This window comes from Poecile atricapillus, chromosome Z, assembly GCF_030490865.1.
Source record: "Poecile atricapillus isolate bPoeAtr1 chromosome Z, bPoeAtr1.hap1, whole genome shotgun sequence".
NCBI classification, from domain to species: Eukaryota; Metazoa; Chordata; class Aves; order Passeriformes; family Paridae; genus Poecile; species Poecile atricapillus.
Genome location: NC_081289.1, coordinates 99,841,732 through 99,868,058, shown reverse-complemented (window position 1 = coordinate 99,868,058; position 26,327 = coordinate 99,841,732). Strand labels below are relative to the sequence as shown.

General features: G+C 45.6%; 2 protein-coding genes across 2 annotated transcripts in view; one reads left to right on the top strand and one right to left on the bottom strand.

Annotated features, from left to right (window-relative positions):
* Positions 1 to 3,588: 3,588 nt before the first annotated feature.
* On the top strand, positions 3,589 to 14,565 carry LOC131572631 (serine/threonine-protein kinase PAK 3-like). The gene is made up of 14 exons (XM_058825881.1): positions 3,589 to 3,675; positions 5,227 to 5,341; positions 6,251 to 6,336; positions 6,682 to 6,804; positions 7,328 to 7,450; positions 7,669 to 7,849; positions 8,815 to 8,878; positions 10,128 to 10,176; positions 11,351 to 11,463; positions 11,992 to 12,109; positions 12,620 to 12,719; positions 13,155 to 13,351; positions 13,938 to 14,075; positions 14,453 to 14,565. Exons 1-14 carry the CDS (start codon positions 3,589 to 3,591, stop codon positions 14,540 to 14,542), a joined length of 1,584 nt encoding a protein of 527 aa, XP_058681864.1. The 3' UTR covers positions 14,543 to 14,565.
* An 8,477-nt stretch (positions 14,566 to 23,042) lies between these two features.
* LOC131572997 (neuronal acetylcholine receptor subunit alpha-7-like) overlaps positions 23,043 to 26,327 on the bottom strand; it is a 57,044-nt gene continuing 53,759 nt past the window's right edge. The window contains exon 10 of the mRNA XM_058826488.1: positions 23,043 to 24,060. Coding sequence (XP_058682471.1) covers positions 23,539 to 24,060 — 522 coding nt within the window. The 3' untranslated portion in view covers positions 23,043 to 23,538. The remainder of the gene's footprint in view (positions 24,061 to 26,327) is intronic.

Below are 26,327 nucleotides of genomic sequence, written 5' to 3'. Positions count from 1 at the left end.
ACCTAACCCCCAACAATAATATAAAACAAAGCTTCCCTTTGTTCTCACCCTGTGAATAAACTCTAAATTTGCTTCTGAATGGCCAGGTGTTTCTTAAACATGGGAAGACCCATGGATGGGGTTTGTGGCATGGTTTGGAAGTGGTCAAAGGTCTTCTTCCTTCATTGCTTCCAGGCCACAACCTTTTGTGGACATACAGGCTTGTAGCTGTGAACAGAAGAGCAGAGCAGGGCAAAACAGAGCAGAGCAGTGGTGTCACTGCTGGGGACGCCACAGTGGCTGTGGCTGTGTTGCAGCTCCTGGGAAAGGTTGGGAGTGTGTGTGTTGCTCTGGGCAGAGTGGGAGGCAGATGGGCTTCTCTGCAGGCTCAGGCGCAAGAGAACGTGCAGCGGGAATGGAAGTTCTGCCATGGGAACCAAGGCTGATGTGAGGGAGGGAAAACTTGAGCAGATTGGATCTGTGCGAGCCACAGCCTCTCTCAGCCTCTCTCTCTCTCATTTGAGACTGAGACTCCATCAGTCTCAACTTCACATTCTCAGCAGTGTGAAATGTGGCTCACTTTTGATAGAATTAAGAGGGGACAAATTCTTTGAAGCCCGATCTATTTACTGATAGCAACAAATCAGCTGAGTTGGCTGTGTGTCTCTCCTCTGAGAGCTGCACAGCCACTTCACTGAAATGGCAACCTTTTTATACCCTTTTGCAGCCGGGGGTCCCTGTTCCCTTTCCCGTTGCTTGGGTACACAGGAACTTTCCCTATCTCCTGACTGCCTACCCTTCCCCCAGAACCTCCTTTCCCTTCCCCTCCCACCTTTCTCTCTTTTCTGGTTGCATCTTCAAATGCGTTTCGTTTTTTGGTTCTGGACAACACTTAACAGGTGCAAAGAGCAGATCAAACAAACCCCATCTAAACCATAGAAAACGGATTGGAGATCAGAATTTCAATTTTCCTTTTTTTCCTCCATATCTGTTCTGGCCTGAAGCAAAATGCTTTCTCATGTCCCATGGCACCCACCACATCTGAAGGAGCTGCCCAGACAGAGCTCCCTTGGGGTTGTGCTACATGAGAGGTTGGGAGGAGACACAGCCAGGACAGGTTGTGTCTGGCCAAAGGAATATTCCAGACCATATGACATCCTGGTATCTATTTCAAGCTGCGTGCAAGAAGGAGGAAGGAGGAAGGAGGGGATATTTGGATTGATGGCACTTGCTCTCCCAAGTCACTGTGAGGCGTGAGGGGGCCCTGCTGTCCTGGAGATGTGAAACACCTGCCTGCTCATGGGGAATGGTGAATGAGTTCTTTGGGTTTTTTGCTTGCGTGTGTGGTTTCTGTATTCCCTATGCAACTGAAATGTTCTTCACCTGGGATTCTCCCAGCTTTTACCCTTCCAATTCTCTGCCCAGTCCATCCCACTGGTGGAACACTGAGCAAGAATGGCTGTGTGTGGAGCCTGGTTGCTGGCTGCGGTTAAACCACAACATGAGAAATAGAGAAAAAAGTGGTTTAAAAGCGAGAGGCAGAGGGATGAAGCTTCCAGACTTTGGGATGGTGGTGGTTTTTCTGTTTTCCTAAGGCTGCCTTCCTGTAGCCTGTCCAGCACCTGATCCATTTGGTCTCTGTCTCACCACTTCCAGTTTTTCTGGGACCAGCCCGTTTGGGCCCACTGCTCTCCTCCTGCTAGCTAGCACTTTGTGAGTTGTCCCACAGCATGCTGGAATTTTCTTTCCTTCCTTTCTTCACATCCATAGCAGGCAGCTCCCTCTGCTGCATGGCTGTACCCAGGGAAGCTCCCTGAGGTGCACCTCAGATGGGCAAGGCTCCCTGGAAATGCCACAGCAGTGCAGCAGCAGGATGTATGTGTATGCTGTGGGTGTGTTGCTTGGCTTTCCATGTTTTCATCAATCCTATCCTTTGTAGGCCTGTGTCCCGCTTTGTTCTGTAGTGAGCATTTGAGAAGGTCTATGAATGGCTTGGGGATGCAGCAATGTTGAGGTCATGTTTTCAGTCCTGTCTCTTCCTGATGTTAGCTCTGAAGGAAATGGAGCAGAATGACAAACTTTCAAATATATGATATTACACTGGTTATTGGAAGCAGTTATTCTTCAATTGCATTTCAACATAGTGCTGCAGCTTCTCTCCATTTGGATCAATTTTCCAGTGCCAGTCTCACTCATAGTGCATGCAAGAGTTCATCCAAGGCTTTAGCACTCCCACCCTCTTTTCCTGGTCCGTTGTGTCACAATTGACCTGACAGGGGGTTTGTGGTTCTCCTTATAAATTCTTTTCAGGCTGAAAACATGAGATCATGTCAAGGAACTGTTACTTGGAAATGTGATGAACAAAGAGAGCACAAGAGCCTGAAAGAGAGAGAGGGAGACCAATCCGTTTTCTTTTATAGTTTTACTGGTGCACCCCTTTTCTGTGGAACAGATTTTGCCGCTGTTTTGGACATGAGCAGTCCGCCCTTTTTGGTGCTGTCCAGGAAGGGAGTCAGGAGTGGGAGTTCACATATCAGCACTGAGCACAAGTCTCAAGGCAGAAAAATAAGTTGGCTTAGCTCAGCCCTTTCCCATCTCCACAGCACCCTCTTTTCCAGTCACAACTTTTCTGTTGGAACAGAATGTTTGAGATAAAACATTCTTATGCCTCGTACTCCACAACAGGTGATCATGTAAGTTATTATCTTGTTATGCACAGCACTAGTGGTTTACTATTCTCGTAAAGAAAGTACTTGAAAGCATGGAGCTTTATAATATCTTGTGAGATTTTGAAAGAGGAATGTAGTTTTTATGTTTCTTGAAGAACTGCTGGTCTGGGGGGTGAAACATGCAATAAATAGCACAAGTTGCCAATATGAAGAAATCTACTTGGGTCACCTGAAATCACAGAATCGTAGAATGCTTTGGGATTTCAGGGATACTGGAAAGAGCTGTAAGGTCTCCCAGATTCTTGTCTTTGCCAGACTTAACAAGCCCAGTTCTCTCACCTGTCCCTCACGGCATAGGTGTTCCATCCCTCTGATCATCTTGGTGGCCTCCTCGGCACTTGCTCTAACAGGTCCAAGTCCTTCCTATGCTGGGGGGCTCAGTGCTGTAGGCAGTGTTCTGGATGGGGTCTCACCAGAGCAGAGTGCAGATGCACCCCCACTGACCTGCTGCCCACACTGCAGATGTGTGATGCAGCCCAGGACACAGGCTTTCTGGGCTGTAATCCCAGCTTTGTTGAAGGTGATGAGGTTCCCAATGGCCCCCTTTTTCAGCTTGTCCAGGTCCCTCTGGATGGCACCTCGTTCCTCAGGCATGTCACCGCTCAGCACGGTGTCACCCACAAATTTACTGAGGGTGCTCTGGATCCCTCTGTCTTACGCCCTTGATGAAGAGCGCGCTGGCTCCAGTATGGGCCCCTGAGGAACACCACTTTTCACTGGTGCCCATAGGTTCAGGAAGCCATTGACTACTACCATTTGGATATGCCCGTCCAACCAATTCCAATTCCACTGAACAGTTCTGTCAAAGCCACCTCTATCCCAATTTAGAGCAAAGGATGTTGTGGGGAATAGTGGCAAAGTCCTTACAGAACTCCAGAAGATGACGTCGGTAGCCTTTCCCTTGTCCGCTGGTGTAGGAAATGGAGGCACAGAAAGCTCTCAAGGCCTTGAGCATCCAGGCTCAGAGGTAGAGATAGATACAAAGTCTGACCTGAGACCTTGGAAAAGGCTTGGAGTTTTAGGACAATAAAGTTGCACAGACATGAAGTACAACATAAAGCAGGAATGTATTTTAAGCAAGCAGAAATATGCCTCATGCAAGCGAATGAATACGTTATGCAAGACAGCAGAAAATGTTAAAGTTTAGCAATCAAATCTGTTATAGAGTTAGTAGAAAGCTCAATGTAAGTTTCTGTAGTGTTATATGATCGGTGTTATATGTGTATATATATGTATCTATTTATGTATATATGTATCTATATATGTATGTTATATATATTAGTGTTATATCTAGTGTTCTAGGATTAGTCTACAGGCATAAAAAGAAAAATGTACAAAAGAAGTAATGGCTTGACCAACAGAGGTGAAGTTTCACATGGGGCCCCTGGAACAAAGACAAGATGGTGAGGGGTTACAGAGTGGTTCTGAAGGTCAATGGGGGCTGCTGGTGCTGCCTGGAGCAGCTCTGGACCTGCAGTGACAGTTCCCTGCACCCTCTCTGTGGCAGTGATGGTGGCAGTGGTGCCATCAGTCCACCACACTGGGCATGTGTGTGGGGATTGGTTCTGACACTTTGCTGCCTCTTCCTATCACCCTGCTGGGCTCCTTTTGGCTTGGTTGGACCCCGTTGGTGTCAGTGTCACCACTCTGGGTTGCCTTGTTCTGCTGGAGCAGAAAAACAGTCCTACAGGCCACCCTGGCCCTGATGTTTTCAGCTGTGTGTCAGAGCTGTCACTTCCACGCCACCCATCCTCAGCCCTGTGTTCTAAAAAATACTGTGAAAGGAGAAAAATGTGGGGGGAGAAATGGTGGTGGTGGTGCTGGGGTGTCAAGGCCTCTCTGCTAGAGCAAGTCAGACAGAACGATTCCACTTGCATTTCCAGCCATGGCATTTTCCTGCTAAAATGTCACAGCCATGTTCAAAATGTTTTGAACAAATAGTGCCGAAGGATCCATGACCTTGTCTCTGTATGCAACAGAGACCTCTAAATGTAATGAAATTAGTGCTTCTCCTTGTTTGCTGCTTCTAGAAATAAGGAAGGTCCAGCTGGAACAAGTCTTTTGGTTTTTCTCTCAGAAGCATTAGTACCCAAAGATCACAAATGTCGTTCCTCACATCCTGGTTCCTGCTCAGTGTTCAACATCTCAGTGTGGGTTATAGGGACCTGGTGTGTTTTTTGAGTTACTCTTAGATGCCTTGAGCAATAGGTTAGGAACTGGGAGGGCTTTTTACATTGCTTTGTAGCACAGGAGAACTTTGCAGGCTTTTTTTGGCGTTAGCTGTAGAGAAGGTCTGGTTCTATGCATGACTTCACAAACCAGGCTCATGCGGCTGCTCTTGTGATGTCAGCAGCCACGTCCCAGCGTTGTCAAGTTGCTGTGCCGAGGCGCGGAAGGCCTCAGTGTGCAGAGCGGCTCTTTGGCGTGCTCGCTGCAGGCGGGACCTGCTGGTCGACGAGGTCTCTGCCAGCGGGCTGCACCCGGACAGGACTCTGAGTACTTTTGCTTTTGCTCACAGGTGTTGTCCGGTGCAGAGCTGCTCAGCGCTGCTCAAGCCATGGAGAGAGTGTGTGCTGCAGTTTGCACGGCTTTCTCTGTGGCTTATTCTGGGTACTTTTTCACCCACCTGGCCCGTAAGTAGGCATTTTTGTTCAGTGCAGCGTATGGAAACCAAAAATGCCATGAAGGGGCCTTTAGTTGGGTAAAGCTGCCGTCAAGAGGTCCAGCTAAGAAGGGGGTGTCTTTAGCCAGTGGGGCACGGGGCAGCATTTGTAATGTAGCCTGCAGGGGTTCCGCTCCCACCACGGCATGGCCTGTGGCAGTGGAGTCTGGAATCTGCTCGCTTTGCTGGCTCAAGCAAGACAACTTCCAGCATGGGAAGAGAGAGAGAGCTTGGCAGGAGGCCTTGTAAAAACTGTGTGCTGCTCTCTGGGACTGAGGGGAAGCACTTCTTGTCTGCATTCCCTCGTCCCAGGATGTGCCTGTGAAACTCGACACTTCCTGTGTGCTAAAGAATCCATTAGCTCTGTGATGAAATCACAGAATCAGCTTGGAAAAGGCCTCTGAGGTAGACATTTCAAAAGATTTCTTGGGCGCTCCCAAGCCCAGGAGCTGTTCCCATGCCATGTCACCATAGAACTGCCACCATGGCTGAGGGGGACTTGGGTGAAGCTTTTCTGGGCAAACATTTTCAGCAAGCTCGTGGCAACTGTTGCATGCAATGTCTTGAGAAAAGTGAAGCAGAGGAAAGAGAGGAGCCGTAGGTCCTGCTGGGTGGGGTGGGGCAGGAGCAGTGACTGTTACAGAAGCACTTGGACTTTCTGGGTCTCAAGTTTCTACGGGTTGAGTGGCCAAAGAGGACAAAAGGTAGACACAAGGCAGTATTTTGTGCTGTTGTCTTGCTTGCTGTGTGACACAAGGGTTGCTGCTGGAGGGATGTAGTGAAAGCAGAATGCTCTGTTTTTGGTTGACTCTTTGGTGGGCTTGACCAGTGTGGGAAGTTTTCTTACAGCATCCGTCTCCTTTTCCCCTGTGTGTTGCAGGTCACATTGCCCGGGCCTGGAGACAATCTGGTCCATGGGTGAGTGGGAAAGCAGCCTTTGGCATTGGTCGCGTTAATGGTTGTGGAGTAAGCTGTGAACTGGGCCTGCTGCAGTCTGGTGCCAGCCTGGTTGGATGAATGAAAGTAGGCTCTTTGCAGCAGCAGCAGGAGGAGGAGGAGGATCCCTGGCTGTTTTCTGGAGTTGCATTTCAGAGCTTTTAATCAGATGAAAGTTGGGTTGCTTGGTGCTTTAAGGCATGCTGGAATTTCCCCTGTACAAGAGAGTGCAGTCCCATCTAATTGGCCCATTTTACTTGGGTTTGAACAACTTAGAATCCCGTTTGTCTCCAGATGATTTCTCCTTCCTCCATCTGGGTCTAGAGGTGAATAGAAAGAAGGTTGCCTGTCCCTCACGCTGCTGTCTGTCTGCAGAGCCCAAAACCAACCTCGGAGCCTCCAGTGGCTGTGTGTCTTCCTGAAGAAGAGGCCAAAGGGAGGGAAGATGCCCTCCAAGCTGCACCTGCTGCCACTGCAGGGCCTGAGCATCCAGCATCAGTAAGTGGCAGCTCTGGGTAGCTCTGTGGCTGGAGGAAAGCAGAGCTGCAAGTTTCTGATCAGACAGCACATGTTATGTGTGGCTGAAACTGCTGAGGGCTGGAATCTTTCCAGCCCTTCCAGGGCATTTCCCCAGCTGATGAGGCCTGGAGAAGGGGTGTGGTACTTGGAGGTTCAGGCATCAGCCTCCACTGTTGTGACAGGGGCCATGAATTTGTTTTAGGAAGAGATGAGAGGTAGCATTAGGATGTCTTTGGATGCTCCTGAGGTCCAAGTGAGGCCCTTTGTGCCCAGTGGCTGTGCAGGCTCCCTGTTCCTGGTGAAGAGAGCAGTGCAAAGATGCAGTTTACAGCCTTGCAGGATACGGAGGAGACACTGTCCCCAGGAGGGACCTGCCCTCTCCACCAAGCAGCTGTCGGTAGCTAAAGGAACAGTTGAGATGCAGCGGGGCCTGTAACTGAACATACATGAGCTTGTGAGTGACACGTTCTCTCCTGTCCCTCACGCTGCTGTCTGTCCACAGAGTGCAAGGGCAGCGTCAGCACCTGCTCTGGCTGCCTCTGTACCTGAGGAAGAGGCTGAAGAGGAGGAAGGTGCCAATGAACCTGTCCCTGCTGTCAGCCCATGGCCTGAGCAGGCAACATCAGTAAGTGCCTGCTTTGGTTAGCAGTGTCTTTGGTATCATTTTGTCCGTCATGTAAATCAGCCTTTGGGTTTTGTGCCTTGAGTTGGAGAAGCGGGTAGGAAAAGCCGAGAGGGGAAGAGGCCTGGATGAGGCCTGCAGCATCTTCCTAGGGGCTTGCATTTGCAATGGGGCATCTCTGCCCGACCCAAATTCTGACCCAAATTCCTTTCTTGTCCCAGAGCTCCACGTCCTCTGTCGCTGCACCTGCACAAAGTTCAGCTGCAGGCTCTGAAGAAGCCTCCAGGCCTGAAGCTGGAAACTTCAGCACGAGCAGCTCGTGCACCTGGAGCACGAGTAGTTCCTCTGGCAGCACAGATGGTCTGCGTGAGAGGAAAAAGGATGAATGCCTGGCCATGCTGAGTAGGTCCTTTGTGATCCTTGTCTGCTGGAGCAGTGCCTTGTGTGTGCATGTGTCAGCATGAGCTGTCCCACCTCCTGTTCCTCCTCAGCTGAGTGTCAGATCCTGAGGCCTCCACACAGGACCTGTTGTTGTGCTTTGAGGTGGTGAGGGAGCCACCGGGGTGTTGCTCCTGCCCCTGAGGGCAGCTCGGCCTGGCTTGGCTTTGCCTGAGCTTCCCTCCACGCAAAAGGCAAAAGAGGGATTGTTTGTGGCTCTGAAGCAGGAGGCTGTGACCTAGCGAAGGAGGAAGCCTCAGGGAGCTCCCGTGGGGCCTGGCTGCTGTGGGGCAGAGCCAAGGTCATCTCCAGAACTTAGCCTGTCCTAAAGGCTGGGGGACCTCCTTCCTAAGGCCCATCACACTAGGTCAGAACATGAGCTGCTGCTCCTGAAAGGCAGGAGGGCATTGTTTAGGCAAAGTCCAGCTTAAAGGTGGAGATTGCGCCCTGGCTGGAAGCACTTTGCAATGTTCTTCCTGTTCTGGAAAGGGCAGCTGTTGATAAAAACTGATTCCAGAACCCAAGATGCCTTTGATATTTGCTAGGTTTACAGCTTTTGTTGAATGTCACAGGCTGTTTATTCCCAAGAACAGAAAGGTTTTGTTCTTCCTGTGGCCCTTAATGTTTATAGACAACAATCACTTTACTTGGTTATGGTTTTCTGATGCCTGTCTCCTCCGACTGTTTCTCCATGTGCTTAGACATGTTTAGTTTAGGCTTTTAGTTTTGTGCAGGCCGTCTGTGCTGCAGAGCTGCTTGTCTTGCGGCTGCTGTTTTTGGAGTGGTGGTGGTGGTGCGGTGGTGGTGTTGTTCCCCGACTGATTGAGCTGAAAGGGCCCAGTGTCCCAGAGAGTGGCCCTGCCTTTTTGATCTGCTGCAGGGTGGCATCTCTGTCTTGAAATGAGCCTCTTCCCTTTGGATTTTTGCAGGGATGCTGGTGAGCGAGGGAGATCCAGAGGCTAAATACACAGAACTGGAAACTATTGGCAAAGGGTGAGTGCAGCCACAGTTCCTTCCTCAAAGGGAGGGGCTGCGTATTTTGCTGGTGTCACATCTCCCCAGAGTGACATCAGGCAAGCTCCAAAGCTGTTCAGACGCTGTGTTGAGATGCTGCCACCTCTCAGTACTTTATAGCTTAATGTATAACATTTAAAGCTGTGGTCCGAAGGCGTGGCAAGGACACCTGGATGCTGGCAATGTCTTTTCTGCAGCAAAGAGCAGCACCTGGCAGATCTCCTGTCCCTCAAGTGTGTTGCCGCTTGTCATAGGAGAAATCATGTCTCAAGAGAATAGAGAATATGTGGGAATGAAAGGAGGCAAAACTTCATTGCCTCAAAGGTCCAGGTAGCGGTCAGGTCCAGGTAGCTGTCAGGGAACAGCTCTCAGTAACATTTCTTTCCAGTGTTTTGCGGAAAAGAAGATTGAGTGGTCAGGATGACCACCACCTAGTGTAGAAGGCAAAAGCAGAAATGAAAGCAGCAGCTCTTTTTTGTAGCTGAGGTGGCAAAAGCCAAAGCTTCAGGGGATGCCCAGTGCCAATGCACTCTAGAGGAAAAGGCATCATCTGCCTGATGGCAGAGCCCCTGTGGATCCTGTGGGGTTTAGGCCTTTCCTGCAAAGAATCCACCCAGCCGTTCCCTTTTGAAAGCCAGCTCTGTTGACTGTAAATGGGATTGATTTTCAGTATTTCCTCTGTGAGAAGCCAAATGTACAAGAACTCACAGGAAAAGTAGAGGTCCTCCTGTGCCCTGTGCAGTGAAGAGCAGCAGCTGCCGATGGCTCTGGACCCAGAATGCAGCTGTCTAAGGATCCTGTGTTCTGAGTACTTCTCCACTTGTCTGTGCAACAATGAAAGCCTTTGCCTGCTCTGGCTGTGGCTGCAGCTATGGCTGGAGACTCCTTTCCTTGCCAGCTGGAGAAAGGATCTGTGTCTGGAGGCTTTTCTCCGACGGCTGTTACATGGCTTCAGGCTTCTCAGAAGCCTGTGTGGTGGTGCCTGAGTTTGGCATAACCTCCAAGGAGAGGTGTGAGAAGGCCCAATTGGCACGTGTGTGCCTGGAAAAATCCCACACACGCACAGATACAGGAAGAGAAAAGGGAAAAAAGACCCAGACCAGGATCTGGGCCATGTTCCATTTGCTGTTTGCACCAGGGCTCCTTTTCCTATTGGACTGCAGTGTCTTGCACTTGGCTTGCAGGGCCTAAAGGACCTCGCCTTCCTAAGCTGCTGTTTTGTTTCTAGGGGTTTTGGCACTGTGTGCACGGCAGTGGAGACTGCCACGGGAGAAGAGGTAAGCGTCAAGCAGCGCCGCAGCTTCTGCAGCTCCCAAGTGCCCTCCCCTCTGCTGTGAGCTGTGGCTGAGCTTTGGGTCACCGGTAGAGCTTTGCTGCAAAGGCAGATGAAGCACAGAGTAGCGTCTGCCTGCCAAATACCATGGGGACAGATTTTGTTCTCCTCAGCTGCCCCAAGGAATGCAAGGAGGCCAAGTGATATCTTTCAGAGGAGGACACGCTAGCCGAGTCTTAACACCAAGGCGGTGTCATAGAGCATGGCACTGCTCTTTGGGGCTGCAGCTCAGGGTTCCTAATTCTCATTTCTGGCTGCTCACAAACACATGGGAATTGTGCTGGTAGTTCCTTAGCCACCTGTAGTGCCACCCTTGGGAACTGTGCTTAGAGAAGGAGGTCTGCAAGGAGTCCCTCAAGGGCTTAAGCCCTGCTCAGAGCCTGGCGTGTATTGCTAGAGGATCAAGGAGTGAGTTATTTCTTTTTGCAGTCAGGCTGTAATTGCAAATGTCAGCGGTGTGAAGGGAAGTGTTTTAGTGGAACAGAATGAAAGTTCCTGAAGCGAGGAAGAGCTAGGACTGTCTTTTTTGGGGGTGTACTCAATGATGTTTTCATTGTCATGGCATTTTTTCTGTAAAGTATGCAGGGTTGTATTTCTTAGGGGGAATACCCTCAGGATGTTTTTAGGATGGCATTTTATCTGTCATGTCTGTAAGAGTTTGCTTTCTGTTGTGCAATGGAGAATGCCAGTGGCTGCTGGAGTAACGATGAAGCCCCCTAGAATTGCCAAAGCTTTCCCAGCAGTTTTGCTCGGTTTTCACCAGCACAGAATGGCTTCCTGCTTCCAATAGGTGTGTGAATGAAAATGATGATGATAAAATAAGGCCCTGGGGAAGACTGTGGGCACAGCGAGTGATGTTAGAGTTTTGAGGTGGAGAGTTTAGGACCTGGTGTTTCTCCTGGGTTTGCAAGGCAAAGGATCTCTGGCTCTGTGTCCTGGGATGGGCGCCCAAGGAAGTGGTGTAAGAGGCTCTGGCAAGCTCAGCTTCGAGTTCCTCTGATGTCTAGTTGGAAGGCAGTTAGGCCCAGCTCTGTCACCCCAAGATCACTGTCTCCATGTTCCCCTTGTGGTCTTGTGCCACAGATCCCTTTGGTTCATGGTTTTCCGTGTTGTTTTAGGTGGCCATAAAGAAAATCAGTCTGCTGGAAGACAGCAGCAGTGAACTGTGTGTGAATGAAATCCAGGTCATGCGTGACAACAGGAACTCCAACATTGTGAACTACATAGACAGGTGAGCGGTTCTGCTATTCTGCCGTGAAGGGTCCTTCACACCCTGCAAGCCAGGGGTTCAACCACTCCTTTGGTCACTGGCAGAGGATGGAGCTGTTAATTCCTGTTTCTGGGCTGATCTACAGCATCTTGGGAGGAGATTGCATTGGGGCTGCATTAATCTTTGTGGGCATACAGAGTTTGAAGTGCACTTTCCAAGACCTGGCTCGGCCCTGTCTTACTGAGCCAACAGCCTGAAAGTTCCTGCCCTCTCTCCACACTGTTTTGTTGGGTTTAGGGTTTGATTTTTTTCCTCTGGGTCTTAAGTGCTGACAAAGCACTGTAGATCGTATTTCCCTTGGCCTGTTCCCAGTGTTTTGCACGGGTGTGGATACCAAGAAGTCTTTTAGACTGCACAGAGTTCAAGGCCTGTAGAACCTAGTGAAAGACCATTGACTTCCTCCTGTCTTCCTCTGCCAGAGACAGGGAAACAAGAATCCGTCGTGTAAATGCACGCATTCATTCCCGGGCTGTTGTTTTCTCCTTTCAGCTACCTGGTTGACGAGGACCTCTGGCTCGTGATGGAATACATGGACGGAGGTTCTTTGCACGATGTCATTAGAGAGACTCGTATGGCAGAAGGAGAGATAGCAACTGTCTCTCGGGAGGTAAGGGATGGTGCTTGTGCTTCCCATGGCTTGGGCGGGCTGGTCCTTCCCCATGGCTGGTAAGGAGAGGAGCGGTGTCATCTTCCAAGCTTCCTTTCTGCCTTTCTGTTATGATAGGCAGTAGCAAGAGCACCTGAAGTGCCTGCCAGTGTGCCTGCCCTTCTTCTGGTGTGTTTGCTTGTGTTTGCCTCTCTAAACCCTTGCCTGGAGCCTGTGTGAAATGCACTCCTGCTGGAGGGAGCACAGCCACTGCAGGAGTGGTCTTCCAGTCTGTGTTTGCAGGGCCAGAGGAACAATTGCCCTTTCTCTTTCAAAAGCAAATACACCCTCAGTTAGAAAGGCAGCGCTGTCCTTGTGTTGGAGCAGCAAGCTCTTGGCCTTGCCAGCAGCCTGTCCTGCCATGGCTGAGCATCCCTCAGCAAGTCAGTCTTGCAGACGTGCCACTTCCCTGTTTGTGGCATGCAATCCGAACGGGAACTCTTAGGCTCGTGTTTCTTTTTCCTCTCTCAGTGCCTGCAAGGCCTGGATTTCCTTCACTGCAAGCAAGTGATCCACCGAGACATCAAAAGCCACAACATTCTCCTGGGCTTGGACGGATCTGTCAAGCTGGGTGGGTGTCATTGGCCAGGCTGAGCTGTGGTGGGCTGTGGTGTGGGGCTGCCTTTGGGTGACTGCCAGTTCCTCAAGAGTGGTGCCTGTGGCAGAGCAGGCTGCCCTGCTGCCAGCGCAGAGCGTGGCTGCAAGGTGCAGGGAGGTGTGGCTGGCAAGCAGGTGGTGTCAGGAGTGGCTTTGGGTTGTGTGTGTCCCTTCCTGAGTGAGGCAATTACAGTCTAAAGCTTCAGGGAACTAACAGCCACCACATGAAACTGGGGGCTTTTGCTAAGCGGCCAATTCCATATTTCCTTGGCTGCAGGCCTGATGAATGCCCATATGGCCCCTTTTGCAGCTGGATTCCACACTGCTTTCTTGGATGTGGTACCGTGGGGAATTCTTTTGTTGGCTTTCCTAATTTGCGTTGGCTTGATCAGTGTTTTTTTCTCCTCAGCTGATTTTGGCCTCGCTGCTCAGCTCACTGCTGAGCAGAACAAACGGAGATCAGCTGTTGGGACTACTTACTGGATGGCGCCAGAAACTTTCCTCAGGAAGCCCTATGGCCCCAAAGTGGACATCTGGTCCCTTGGCATCGTGGGGATTGAGATGGTGGAAGGAGCGCCTCCTTACCTGATGAAAACCTCCCGCACGGTACGCTGCAGCTACTCTCAGATACTACTGGCACTCTAACAAAATCTGTCCCCATTCTTCTACCTGAGAAGCTTGTTAACACCTGGAGACGATAGGTTCCAGGCTGCCTAGTCTCTCGAGCTTCTTGTCCAGATTATCCCCCTGCCATTTCATCATGAAAACCACAAAAAAACGTGATGCCTTTGGCTAGATGGTAGCTCTGCCTAAGGGAGCAGGGAGCGGTGCTGCGCTGTGTTTTATGGACCAATACTTGGGAAAAGTAGAGTTAGAACAAATTCTACCATCCAAGTTGCCTGTAGAGCTAGTGCCAGTGCTCAGAGAAGCAAAGTGTGCTTTTGCCAATGGAGTTGCTCCTAATTCCATCAGCCAATGAAATCAGGGGTCAAGGCAAGTGCGTTTGCATGTTGGAGTAGCTGTGGCTGTAAGTGGCTTTGGGTTCTTTTGGCTGGGGTAGGAAAGACATCTCCCAGCCTCTGGCAGGCAGGAAGATGCCACTGGAGAGTGGAGCTTGTCTGGTGGGGTGTCTATTTGAGCAGTTTGGGCTGCAAAGGAGACAGGTAGAGTGTGCTGTTTCCTTCTTCTCTAGGTTCAACAGCTGATAAGCTCCGGGGGCTCCCCAAAGCTGCAGAACCCCAGGCAGCAGTCGCCTTGGTTGCGAGACTTTCTGCACTGCTGCCTGGAGACAGACGAGGACAGGCGCTGGTCTGCCCAGGAGCTTCTGCAGGTAAAAGGCAAAGCGGCTGCAGGGTGCGCCAGCTGCCCACTGCCAGGGGCTCCTCATCTGCTCAAGTGCAAGGCATCAGATGGACCCTGATCCTAAGAATCGTCTGGGGGCTTTCCAAAGGAAAAGGAAGATGAATCCTGGCCTGGGGTGGGTTGGAAGGAGCCTTTCAAAGTCTCCTAGACCCAATCTCCTTAAGCTGAAGACATCTGTGTTAATGGAGTCATGGGATTGTGAGCCATGTTTGCCTGTGGTCACAAGGTCCTGGATGTGGAGACAGAGGTGCACAGAGTGCCCTCATTTCTGCATTTATTCTGTAGCCAGAGAAAGCCTGTTTCAGCCTGTGAGGAAAGTTCATTTCTTGTTTTTCTCTTTGTCAGCATCCGTTTGTAACCTCAGCCAAGCCACCCTCCAGCCTGACGCCTCTGATCATGGCAGCGCAGCAGTTTATGGCCGACAGGAGATACTAGCCCTGGAAGAGGCCATTGTTGTTTTTTGTAGTTTGTAGTTTGTAGTTTATAGTTTGTAGCTCATAGTTTGTAGTTTGTTTAGATTGATAGTCAAAATAAATAGTTGTCTCTGTTTTGGAAGACAAGTGTCTGCTAAGGAGGGCAGGAACCTCCCCTGGAATGAGAATGTAGACCCCTCTCCCTCCGAATTAGTATAATTCTGAAATCAAGGGGCTCTCAGGCAGAGATCTGGGGATAGGAATAACAGTTCTTTACTCGTATTTAGAACAAGGCAAACAAACAACAATAAGTACAGCGCTAGCAAGAGAACAGAACCAGGGACCCCATGACAGTCTTCTCGGCTGAGACGGAAAGGCATGGAGGAGAGGCTTTGCTTCACAAACCCCCTCAGGCGGGCAGTGCCGGTGCTCCTGCAGAGCTCTGAGGAACACTCAGCTGGAGCAGCAGGGATGAGCTGAGATCCTGGGCCGCTGGATGAGGTGTATCAGCAGCTCTGCAGCAGTGGCTGGCACTGCCACACGTCCCGGGATGACAGGGGGTGCGAGGCCACCAACGAGGGAAGAAGGAAGAAGAGGAAGAGGGAAGAAGGTGAAGAAGCTGCAGCTCCATCTGGGTGATGGCGAAATTCCCTTCTCCCCACCGCAACAGCTCTGCACACCCAAAGTGTCCTTCTCCAAAGCTGAAGAAGCTGCCAAACTGTCCCCACCCTCCCCTTTTCCTGCCCCCTTCCCCCCCTGGGCCCAGTTGAACTCTTTGTGTTCTTCAAGTATCCACCGAGTACCCCCAGTTAGGTTTTCCCTGCAACTAATGGGGAAGAATTCCACAGGTAACTAAAAGACCTAAAAGAAGGACACCTAACCCCCAACAATAATATAAAACAAAGCTTCCCTTTGTTCTCACCCTGTGAATAAACTCTAAATTTGCTTCTGAATGGCCAGGTGTTTCTTAAACATGGGAAGACCCATGGATGGGGTTTGTGGCGCGGTTTGGAAGTGGGCAAAGGTCTTCTTCCTTCATTGCTTCCAGGCCACAACCTCTTGTGGACATACAGGCTTGTAGCTGTGAACAGAAGAGCAGAGCAGGGCAAAACAGAGCAGAGCAGTGGTGTCACTGCTGGGGACGCCACAGTGGCTGTGGCTGTGTTGCAGCTCCTGGGAAAGGTTGGGAGTGTGTGTGTTGCTCTGGGCAGAGTGGGAGGCAGCCGGCCTTCTCTGCAGGCTCAGGCGCAAGTGAACGTGCAGCGGGAATGGAAGTTCTGCCATGGGAACCAAGGCTGATGTGAGGGAGGGAAAACTTGAGCAGATTGGATCTGTGCGAGCCACAGCCTCTCTCAGCCTCTCTCTCTCTCATTTGAGACTGAGACTCCATCAGTCTCAACTTCACATTCTCGGCAGTGTGAAATGTGGCTCACTTTTGATAGAATTAAGAGGGGACAAATTCTTTGAAGCCCGATCTATTTACTGATAGCAACAAATCAGCTGAGTTGGCTGTGTGTCTCTCCTCTGAGAGCTGCACAGCCACTTCACTGAAATGGCAACCTTTTTATACCCTTTTGCAGCCGGGGGTCCCTGTTCCCTTTCCCGTTGCTTGGGTACACAGGAACTTTCCCTATCTCCTGACTGCCTACCCTTCCCCCAGAACCTCCTTTCCCCTCCCCTCCCACCTTTCTCTCTTTTCTGGTTGCATCTTCAAATGCGTTTCGTTTTTTGGTTCTGGACAACACTTAACAGGTGCAAAGAGCAGATCAAACAAACCCCATCTAAACCATAGAAAACGGATTGGAGATCAGAATTTCAATTTTCCTTTTTTTCCTCCATATCTGTTCTGGCCTGAAGCAAAAATGCTTTCTCGTGTCCCATGGCACCCACCACATCTGAAGGAGCTGCCCAGACAGAGCTCCCTTGGGGTTGTGCTACATGAGAGGTTGGGAGGAGACACAGCCAGGACAGGTTGTGTCTGGCCAAAGGAATATTCCAGACCATATGACATCCTGGTATCTATTTCAAGCTGCGTGCAAGAAGGAGGAAGGAGGAAGGAGGGGATATTTGGATTGATGGCACTTGCTCTCCCAAGTCACTGTGAGGCGTGAGGGGGCCCTGCTGTCCTGGAGATGTGAAACACCTGCCTGCTCATGGGGAATGGTGAATGAGTTCTTTGGGTTTTTTGCTTGTGTGTGTGGCTTCTGTATTCCCTTTGCAACTGAAATGTTCTTCACCTGGGATTCTCCCAGCTTTTATCCTTCCAATTCTCTGCCCAGTCCATCCCACTGGTGGAACATTGAGCAAGAATGGCTGTGTGTGGAGCCTGGTTGCTGGCTGCGGTTAAACCACAACACAGGGTCACAGGCAATTTTTCATCTATGCAAATGAATCTATTGGTCTCAGTGACTTTTTTTGAGCTGCAGAAGAACTGTGAAGCTGATCTGCAAGTGTAACATTCAGCACTCCATTCAGTACCAGAGCAGGTACCTGCCAATCACAGATAAGGATTTCTTTGAAATTCCATTTTTCTCTTTAACATTTTCATTTGTTTGAGCTGGAAGCTGAACGTTTGAATACACAAAATATGAAATCTAAACCTTTGCTAGGTGCTGAGTAAAGGTTACATCAGTGTGTACTGACATAGGATCATTGAACCATAGAATCACAGGATCATAAGATTGTTTGTGCTGGAAGGGACCTTAAAGATCATCTAATTGCAACCCCCCTGCCGTGGGCAGAGACATCTTGCACTAGACCAGATATCAGATATCACTATCCAAACTGGCCTTGAACACTTTCAGGGATAGGGCAGCCACAAATTCTCTGGGAAACCTGTTCCAGTGTCTCACCACCCTCACAGTAAAGAATTTCATTCCAACATCTAATTTAACTCTCCTCTTGTAGTTTAAAAGCCTTCCCACTTTTCCTACCAAAATCTGCCCTACCATAATGCTGTACTACATAGATTTCAGAGATCTTTACCTGAAACACCATCAAGACTATTTTTTCTACCGCCACAATTTCACAAAATATTATAAAGGAACTTTTTTGCCTTTTTCTTTTGCTCTTTATGCTTTTTTATCAATAAAAAGGGTATTTTCATTCCTTTTTTTGATGTGAAATTTCTGTGGAAAAAAAACCCTGGTGCTATTTGATAAAAATAGCTAAATGTACAACTTTAACCTTGAGGGATACAGAAGTTAAAGGATATTTAGATTTCTGAGGATGCCTTCCCATTTTTTATGTTCTGTCATTGCATGTTAATAATGAATGTAGCTTGAAAGTTTTGGAATAGAATGTCATGTGCCTGAAAGCCAAGAGTGTCACAGATATGATCTTTAAATTTATTTTGATTAGAACTCACTGTACCATGTCATGTACGCTTCCCCTTTCTGGATGCTGTATATGCTGTATAACCATGCAAAAATTTCAACAAAATAATAAGGAAATAGATACTCCTATTTCCAGTACCATTTTCCTGTCCTTGGTCTGGAATTTAGATCCTGTTTTCTCTCATAAATGGATTTAAAAATCCAAGATATAATGTCTGTATGAGTTAAGCATGTGTTCTGAAAATCAAAACCATGGAATTTTCTTTTTTCAATAGTATCTATTTTAGAGCTTGCCATCAGAATGAATGCATGTTTTTTTTACTAGCATTCAGTTCTTTTTTTTCTTGCATTATAATTGTATTTGTTTTTGATTTTTTTTTTTTAGTTCAACACATTTTTTCCTTCAGTCAGACAAGTCTATCTGATCTGTGTCAAAACTATGTTTTATTTGCAAAGGTCTTCATCAGTTTCTTCCATTAAATGAAAATCTAAAGAGGCAGTGTGCTGACAGCCTGTGTAACAGCTCAGAGGTTTCTGTTCACAGAATAAATTCTCTATGTGTTGAAGAACTAGTAAACTTTCCTTCCCAAAATTGTGTCTGTGACATGATCAAGGTATTCCCAATATTAAAATAACTGTGCCATGATTAGGACTTTGATTGCTAATAATGATCATGATTATCACCATAAAATTTTTTTTTACTCTTACCTAATCAGCTAACAAGCCAGACACTTTGTTTTGTCACATGAAAGGTGGGTTTTTCAAGTGATTGAGACTACTGGATTAATTTATATGCTAGATATTAGCGAGGAGCAATAAATATGTCAATAATTTGTTAGGGAAACTGAATTCTCTGTTATTGGAAGTTAAGATTAAGCACCTTTTGAAAGCACTTGAGACACAGCTACTCTTGCTCCCATACTGGGACAGGAGAAAAATGGTGTGAATTATTTGTATGATTCAACAGACTTGACAAGGAGTCAGAGTTAGAGACCTGAAGACCATCTGAAATGGTGTCAGAAGGCAGTTGTGATGGAGTTTAGGTTTAACAGCTGCAGTATCAAACATAAACCCAAGATGCACTTCTACTCGTACCAGTGCAGAGCCCGTCATATTCTCTAGCTCATTCAACAAGAAATAAAAGGAGGCAGCATTCTGAACACATGCTTTCTTACCTACATTTGAAACTTTCAAATGCTTCATGTCCTTTCTCCCTTAGTTTCCTTGTCTTCAATAAAAAAAAACAAGCATCAAAACCTAGAAACCCTTGTTTAGCATCTAATTCCACACTGGGTATGTAATTCTGGAAAGCCTTTCAGACAGAGGATCACTGCTCAGCCCAGTCTCTTAACCCAGATGTAACCTCACTAAGTGTTCATCAGAGTTCTAAATTTTTTTTCCAAATTATGCCAAGAGGAGCCTCACAAAAGGGAAGGCATATCAGCCTTCAAACCCTTAAAGTTTTGCCTTTATTTATTTCTGTGGGGATTTCACAATATTTAGGGATTTCTCAGTATTTGACATTCTTATTGTCTAAAATCCCAGATTAGTCCTGTTCTTCATTAACTCTCTTCTGATTTATAGCATTCTCTTTTCCTAGGCACTTGGTAATTCAGAATAATGGGTTTAGATTATGATCCCCTTCTTCTTTATTGTCATCAATACTGAAAAGTTAATTTCAAATGGAAGGAGTATGCAGCCTTACTGTAATAAAGAAATATTTTGATATTCATTGCTGGAAATTATATAGCTGTATTTCCCATGGTGGCAGATAACTTAGAAAACTTGCAAGACAAAAATGTTCTACCAAAACCAAAAAATCACAGATTTTCATGCGTATATCTAGAGATGTTAAGATAACTCATGAGTTAAAGTAAAGATTGTGTTTGATTATATGAACAGTTCTTTGTGTTTGATGAATAAACCAGGGCAGACTCTCATCTTGTAATGTTGAATAGCTTCATGGCAGGAACCCACGGTGTCTCCTGGGAAATAAGGTGCTCCTCAGCAAGATAAAGTGCACAAGGACCTTTACTATTATGTTCTGTATTATCAGGGGACAGTAAGATCACCTCACCTTGTGTAACATTTCTGTAAGTGCCTGGATTTTGGAAAGGATATTATTAGTTAGTTAGGGTCAGTTTCTTGTTGCCATTTAAGCTTTGCAATCAATTTGGGATCTTTTCTTTCTCTTGGAATTAAATACACAATGACACTAACTGGTGATGCCATGAAGAGCTGCGAATCAGTATGTATCAATTTTTCCAAGTGTAAGGTAATTCTCAGGAAAATCTTAGATTTGTTCACACTTTTTTCTGCAATGTTCTCTATGTAAAGTAGCCATTTTCTCCTGCTATTTTACATAGTTTGTTCTACAAACCTTGTGTAACAATGTTATTACCTTTCAGACGGACAATTGATCAGCAGATAGCTAAAGGATCTCCCTCTTGAGTGATCTGAGAAAGTAATCATCAAGTAGTTTCAGTCCAGTGTAAAGAGCTGTAAATTGCATACCACTAATACAACTTGAATTTTAGAACATTTCTATAGGACACAATCCAGCCTTGGCAATCTAACAGCATAAAGTCGTGGCCTATAAATGGAATATTTTTATTTGCCCTGACTTTTATATATGAAAAAAAGTTATTGAAACTTATTTTTCACTGTTGTTTTCAGACAGTTTTCATCCTCCTTCTAATCCTAAGGTCTATCCATCCAGTTAAAAATACTCTTATACAACAACTCATTTCATGTAAGGGAACATTCTTTGCATTAGGAGGCTAAGTTATTGTGACTGTGTGCTTTAACATTAGCTTTTACCTTTTTTTATCCTGTCACTGAAAATTACTTTCAAAAATGCTCTTCAAGCAAAAATATTAGTGGTCCTTGAACAAGTACTCCAAAGTTCATTTAGCATCCTTCACCACAAGTTGCAGAAATAGTTGGATATTTAGACTTTTAACTAACAGAAAAATGAAACGAGTATTTCAGCTTCTGTCCAAGAGCCTGATATAACTAACCCAAACCCCCAAAATGATTCTGCTCTTCATTGAGGTTTTTCTATTAGGAAAAATCTTCCTGAATCCCATTCTGTACCTCAGCAAGCACAATTTTGAGAAATAATCAGGTATCAGGAGTGTCCTGGGTTGATTATGATGTTAAAGTGTATCCCCATTCGTCCGCCTAACCAAGACACAGATTTTGTATTCTTAAAATTTCATCTAAGAGTAAAAGTGAGTGGAAAAGAAGCACCGAGTCTGTTATCAGAGACTGTACTTTCTCCCCCCCCACATCGGGAGTTTTGACTACAGCACAGACAAACAACAAGACACAGATCACCTTGGCGTTCCAACTAGCCGGAGCAGAGAGGTCTTCCTGGACTGTTTTCTTTCCCTTTTTCTGAAACGAATCGAACCTGCTCTGGGCTGGGGACTCGGGGGAGCACCAGGAGCTTGCACCCGTGGACTACCGGGAGCCCAGCCTGGGCAGCGGCATTTTCCAGCGCCAGAGGGACTGATAACAGAGCGAACACCCACAGGAAAGAGACCCTCTGAAGTTTGTCATCTTTTCTGAAGGGCGAGAGGTTTTGTAACTTGATATTGTTCATTATTGTGCTGGGTAGTGCTGTGCCTGTGAAATAAACAGGTTTTTTCCACTTCTCTCAAAGAAATCTCTTCCCAAACCGACTGGGGGGTGGGAGAAAAGGGCCATGTGAATTTGCTTCCCAGAGAGAGGCCCCATTAGAAGTTTTCTCCCAAATTTGCCCTAAACCAAGACAAATACAAGGAGTTTTGTCCTGTATGCTTGGAAAGAGTTACTTAGAGCACTAGTGCTCCTATGAAGAAGACATTTCTCTGAAATATGGATAGAATTTTCAGAAAGGGGTTTTACATCAGCCATTGTTACCACTTGGAGCTACACCTGGATCTGAAGTAACCAGGAAAGCTTTGTGAGACATGAAACAGGTCATTGTAGTCAGGAGCTTCTCAGGCTGACCTCCTTAGGTGCTTCTTTTGAACATAACTACATGAAGTGCAATAAATCCATGGTTGTAATGATCTAATCTTACTGCTACAGAGGTTTAACATTCAAAACAGTGAAGTCTCTGTTTAAAGCCAGTAATCACCACCTAATAAAAGCCATAATTGAAAAGCTGAGGGACCTTTTCCTTAAATAGTCACATATGACTTCAGTTTGTAGACCTACCAGCTTCACCATCCATTTTAGATGGAAGCACTTTCCTTTGAGTAAAATCATGATCATCTTTCTCTCCAACAGTGATGGTGGGAAGGATCCCACTACACAGATAGGGGAAATGTTAATTTTTTATTAGCCCCGGAAAAACAGGAAGCTGAAAGTCAGCCAGAGCAGAAAATAGATTGTTATTTTCTTCCAGTGAATATTCAAAGATGTGTTGTGTTACTCCAAAGAGGATAGGTGTCTACATCAGACCTTGTTCTTCTGTAGCTCTGCAGTGATCAGCAGGGAAAATAAAATCATGCAACAAAGGTGTCATTTCCACCCACACTACTGGGTAGAAAAAAAGCTGTTCTTGAGAATAGTGCTTTTTTTCCCCCCTTATATTCCAGGAAGTGACATAATTCAATTATGTTTTATTAATATATAGACATTATATTAGAGAATATTTAGGGACAGAAAATTGATAATGAACATTGATACATTGAAGTTCAGCAAAATAAAATTAGTCTTTTATACATTCCTTTTAACAAAACCTAGTGACCACATGGAAAGGAGAATAGAATATACTAATAGAATTTTCAAAAAATACTACTTTGGTGGTATAGACTAGATAGGAAATCTGAACCAAATGAAATCTGTGGACCATTTCCTAGATATTATGGAGACACAAGATTCTGCCCTAATTGCACAAAGTTAGTCAGAATTAGGTTGGCAACTGTGTTCCAGGAGAGCAGTGATATTTCAAATTAAGTAGACTTTCAAGGTGATGGAAAAAGTTAAGCAAGCATTGTAAATTATATATACGATTGTCAGCAAGGAGAAAGAATTTTCTTTCCAATGTCACAACTAATATTTCCTAATTAAAAGAAGAAAACAAAACTGAACTGATTTTCTGGGGAAGATACATTCTTAACAAATTTACCAAGAAAACATTCCAGTCATTGTGCTAGCTTGAGCTAATATGATGATGGTTTATTTTCGTAAATACAATATACAGCATCATGAGACTGGAGATATGTCTTCCAAATCTGCGAAGTGCATGTCACAGCCACACCAAACAATAATTATAAAACACAGACATACTAAAAACAACAAAGCAATGCAAAACTTATCATTTTCAATAATAATTTAAATTAACAATATCCAAAAGTTCACAAATTCAAAGTAACACATTGCTACTAGTGTTAACTTGTAATAAATATATTATAGTATTGTAATGTATTGAATTCTTGTCTATCACTTATAACAGATCATGACAAAAGTACATGTGGCACTAGTCTATGAAATAAGTAACAGAGTTCAATATATTTACTATTCAGTAACTACAATCACTAACATCAGGAATAATTATGTCCTGAAATTATTTTAATCCCCTTCTGTGTATGTTAGCACATATAAGTACACTTCTCTATTTGAGTTAAATTATCTAGTAAAATTACTGGCAATATTCACTTTTTGATTATCATGCTCATCTTTGACAACCTTATGCAAAATCCTTTGAAACAGCTTCTATAAAATTTGGAGCAGACATGAGTATTGTAAATGTGCAAATGATGGCAAAAAGGGTAAATGCAACCAGACATAATCTGTCTATGACAGCAGCTGCAAACTTCCACTCACTGCAGATCTCTTCACCCTCATCTTGCTTCCTGAACCGCATTGCTATGAACTGCACTTCCTCCAGGATCTTCACAATCACTGGAAGAGTATCCATCAAAGCTTTCTTTTGCACAAGCTCAATATCTTCTGCTAAGGGGCAAGTCATCTTTCCGCCCTTGCTGCCCAGGTCGTTTTTCTGTGGGCAGCACGGGCTCTCCATGGCGTGGTAGCTGTAGATGGTGTTGCCATTGCTGGACTGGTGCCCAGGAAGGACGTTCACCTCCATGCTGTTTATGCTCAGCTGGTGCTTGGAATAGCTATACTTGCAAGAGAGGGGCTTTATGTTTTCCCCAGGTTTTTTCATTCGTAAAAACCAAGCACACCAATTCAGCAGGATGACACGGACCTGAAAAAGAGTTACCATGGCAGAAATACTCTTTGGCATTTTAAAAGTTTTTGAAACATTTTGTGACTATTATAGCTAGTCTGCACAGTCTCTTAGAAATACTGATGGATTTCTGTGTTCTCCAGCTATCTGCTTTCAGAATGTTTCTTTGAGGGTCTGGCTTTTTACCGAGGATAGCCTTTTTTTCAGATCTGTCTTGAACATAGGGGTGCTCAATGTGCACTTAGTTTATAAACCAAAAGATGCAAAACCTTACTTTACAAGATGGTCCTTGGAGACCCATCTTTATCAAGCACTCCCAGATCTCTGCAGTTGAGTAGACAGCACAAAACTGGCTGTATGGTTTTCAAACATTTCTCAGATTGTAAGGAAAGAAATACAGTCAAATACTTCTGGGGGCCAATGTTTTCGATTTTGCTGAAAAAAAATCCCTATACAACAGATTCTAGAACATTTCCCATCCCCATTGGTATTTTTTACATCTAAATAAAAGACCTTGGCTGGGTTTTTGTGGCTTTTTTGAAAGCTATTTTATACTCCTTTGAGGACTTCAACTACATAATACAGCAGGCTTTCTTTCAAAAGAGTAAATAAATTACATTTAGCCGTTCAAAATCGGAGTGCCACTGTTAACTGCTGTCATATCACTGTGTGCTGGTGCATCACAAGATGCTCTAACGTGCACATGGCAGACTGTGCCTCATATGTTTCTTGTCAAGGTCATTAAGTGAGCCAGCTCTGGCGAGTGAAGCCAGATTTTTTCCCCAGTGAACTGGTCTTCTAATGTTTGGTCTGAAATCTGAGCCTGCTAGAATTCCTATCGGTAACACTGTTAAACGCAAAAGGCAGGAGAAATCTGTGGATTCAGTAAGGTCTTGTGTGAAGAACAGCAAGCTAAATTAGCAAAATCTTGTGATTATAAGATCCTCCAGGTGTTATGCATACAAAATGGGCATTTACAATGTTCTTGAGAGGGACCCTCCATGCAGACAGGCCTCTTTGATGACTTTGTCATCCTGGCTGCAAGCCAAATAATCTGACATTGAGGAGAGAACATATTTGGCCTCTGGTTTCTTTTTTGAGCCTTGACTCACAAGGACTCCCTATGTAATCCTGTTCCTGTGACTTTGGTCATGTTTGACTTGGGACCACACCTTGCCTCCAAAGCTGTTTTAGATGCAGGAAAAGTTGGCTGCTGTGTTTGCACAGTACAGATAAGGAACAGGGAAATTACAGCTAGGATTCCGAGTTCCTGCTGTAATGAGAAGCATAATTTCAGAAAGGGGGGAGCACTAATAACCACAGATAGGAATAATAATAATAATCCATAACAAACAAACAAACAAACAAACAAACAAACAAACAAACAAAATAAATAATAATAATAATAATAATAATAATAATAATAATAATAATAATAATAATAATAATAATAATAATAATAATAATAATAATATAGCCAAACAAATGACTAGTGAAAGGCAGTTACACAATTTTTTAGTTCTGCAATGTGAATTCTTCTAGGTCAGAGCCCTATATCATTTTCTGTGAGAAATTTTGCTCTCTACCACTAGTGAATTTTTTGTTCTTCATCATTTTCATGGTATTGGCTGCAATAGAGTTAATATTTTTCCTAGTAGCTGGTACAGTGTGGTGTTCTAGATTCAGTCTGAGAATAATGTTGATAAAACACTGATGTTTTGGTTGTTGGAAAGTAGTGCTTACTCTAAATCAAGGACTTTGCAGTTTCCTATGCTCTGCCAGTGAGCAGGTGCACACAATGCCATGAGGAAGCATGGCCAGGACAGCTGACCTGAACAAGCCAGAGAGATATTTGAAAAGGATATCGTGTGAGGAGTTGGTTGGAGGCTGTCAATTGCTGCTCAAAAACAGGCTGTGCATCAGTCAGCAGGTGGTGAGCAACTATATTATACATCACTTTTCTCTTGCATTTTATTACTTTCTCATCCTAGCTGTTATCATTATTTTATGATTAATTAATAATTATAATATTAATAATATTGATATAATTATTAATATAATTGTATTGTATACTGTTTCAATTATTAAATTGTCCTCTCAAACCACAAAGTGTTGGAGGTTTTTTCTGATTCTCATTCTCACAAGGGAAGGGAGCTGGGATGTGAGCAAGTGGCTGTCTGGTACTTAGGTGCCAGTTGGGTTTAAATGACAACAGTCCTGAAAGATTGTTTTCCATTACTCATATTATTTTGCTTTAAATATTTAATTATTTCCTCCATAGTCAC

Excerpts from the sequence above, each read along its gene's own strand:
- LOC131572631 (XM_058825881.1), top strand. The coding sequence starts at position 3,589 with ATGACGTCGGTAGCCTTTCCCTTGTCCGCTGGTGTAGGAAATGGAGGC. Across the intron at positions 6,805-7,327 it reads GGCCTGAGCATCCAGCATCA|AGTGCAAGGGCAGCGTCAGC; the intron begins GTAAGTGGCAGC and ends GTCTGTCCACAG. Across the intron at positions 7,451-7,668 it reads GGCCTGAGCAGGCAACATCA|AGCTCCACGTCCTCTGTCGC; the intron begins GTAAGTGCCTGC and ends TTCTTGTCCCAG.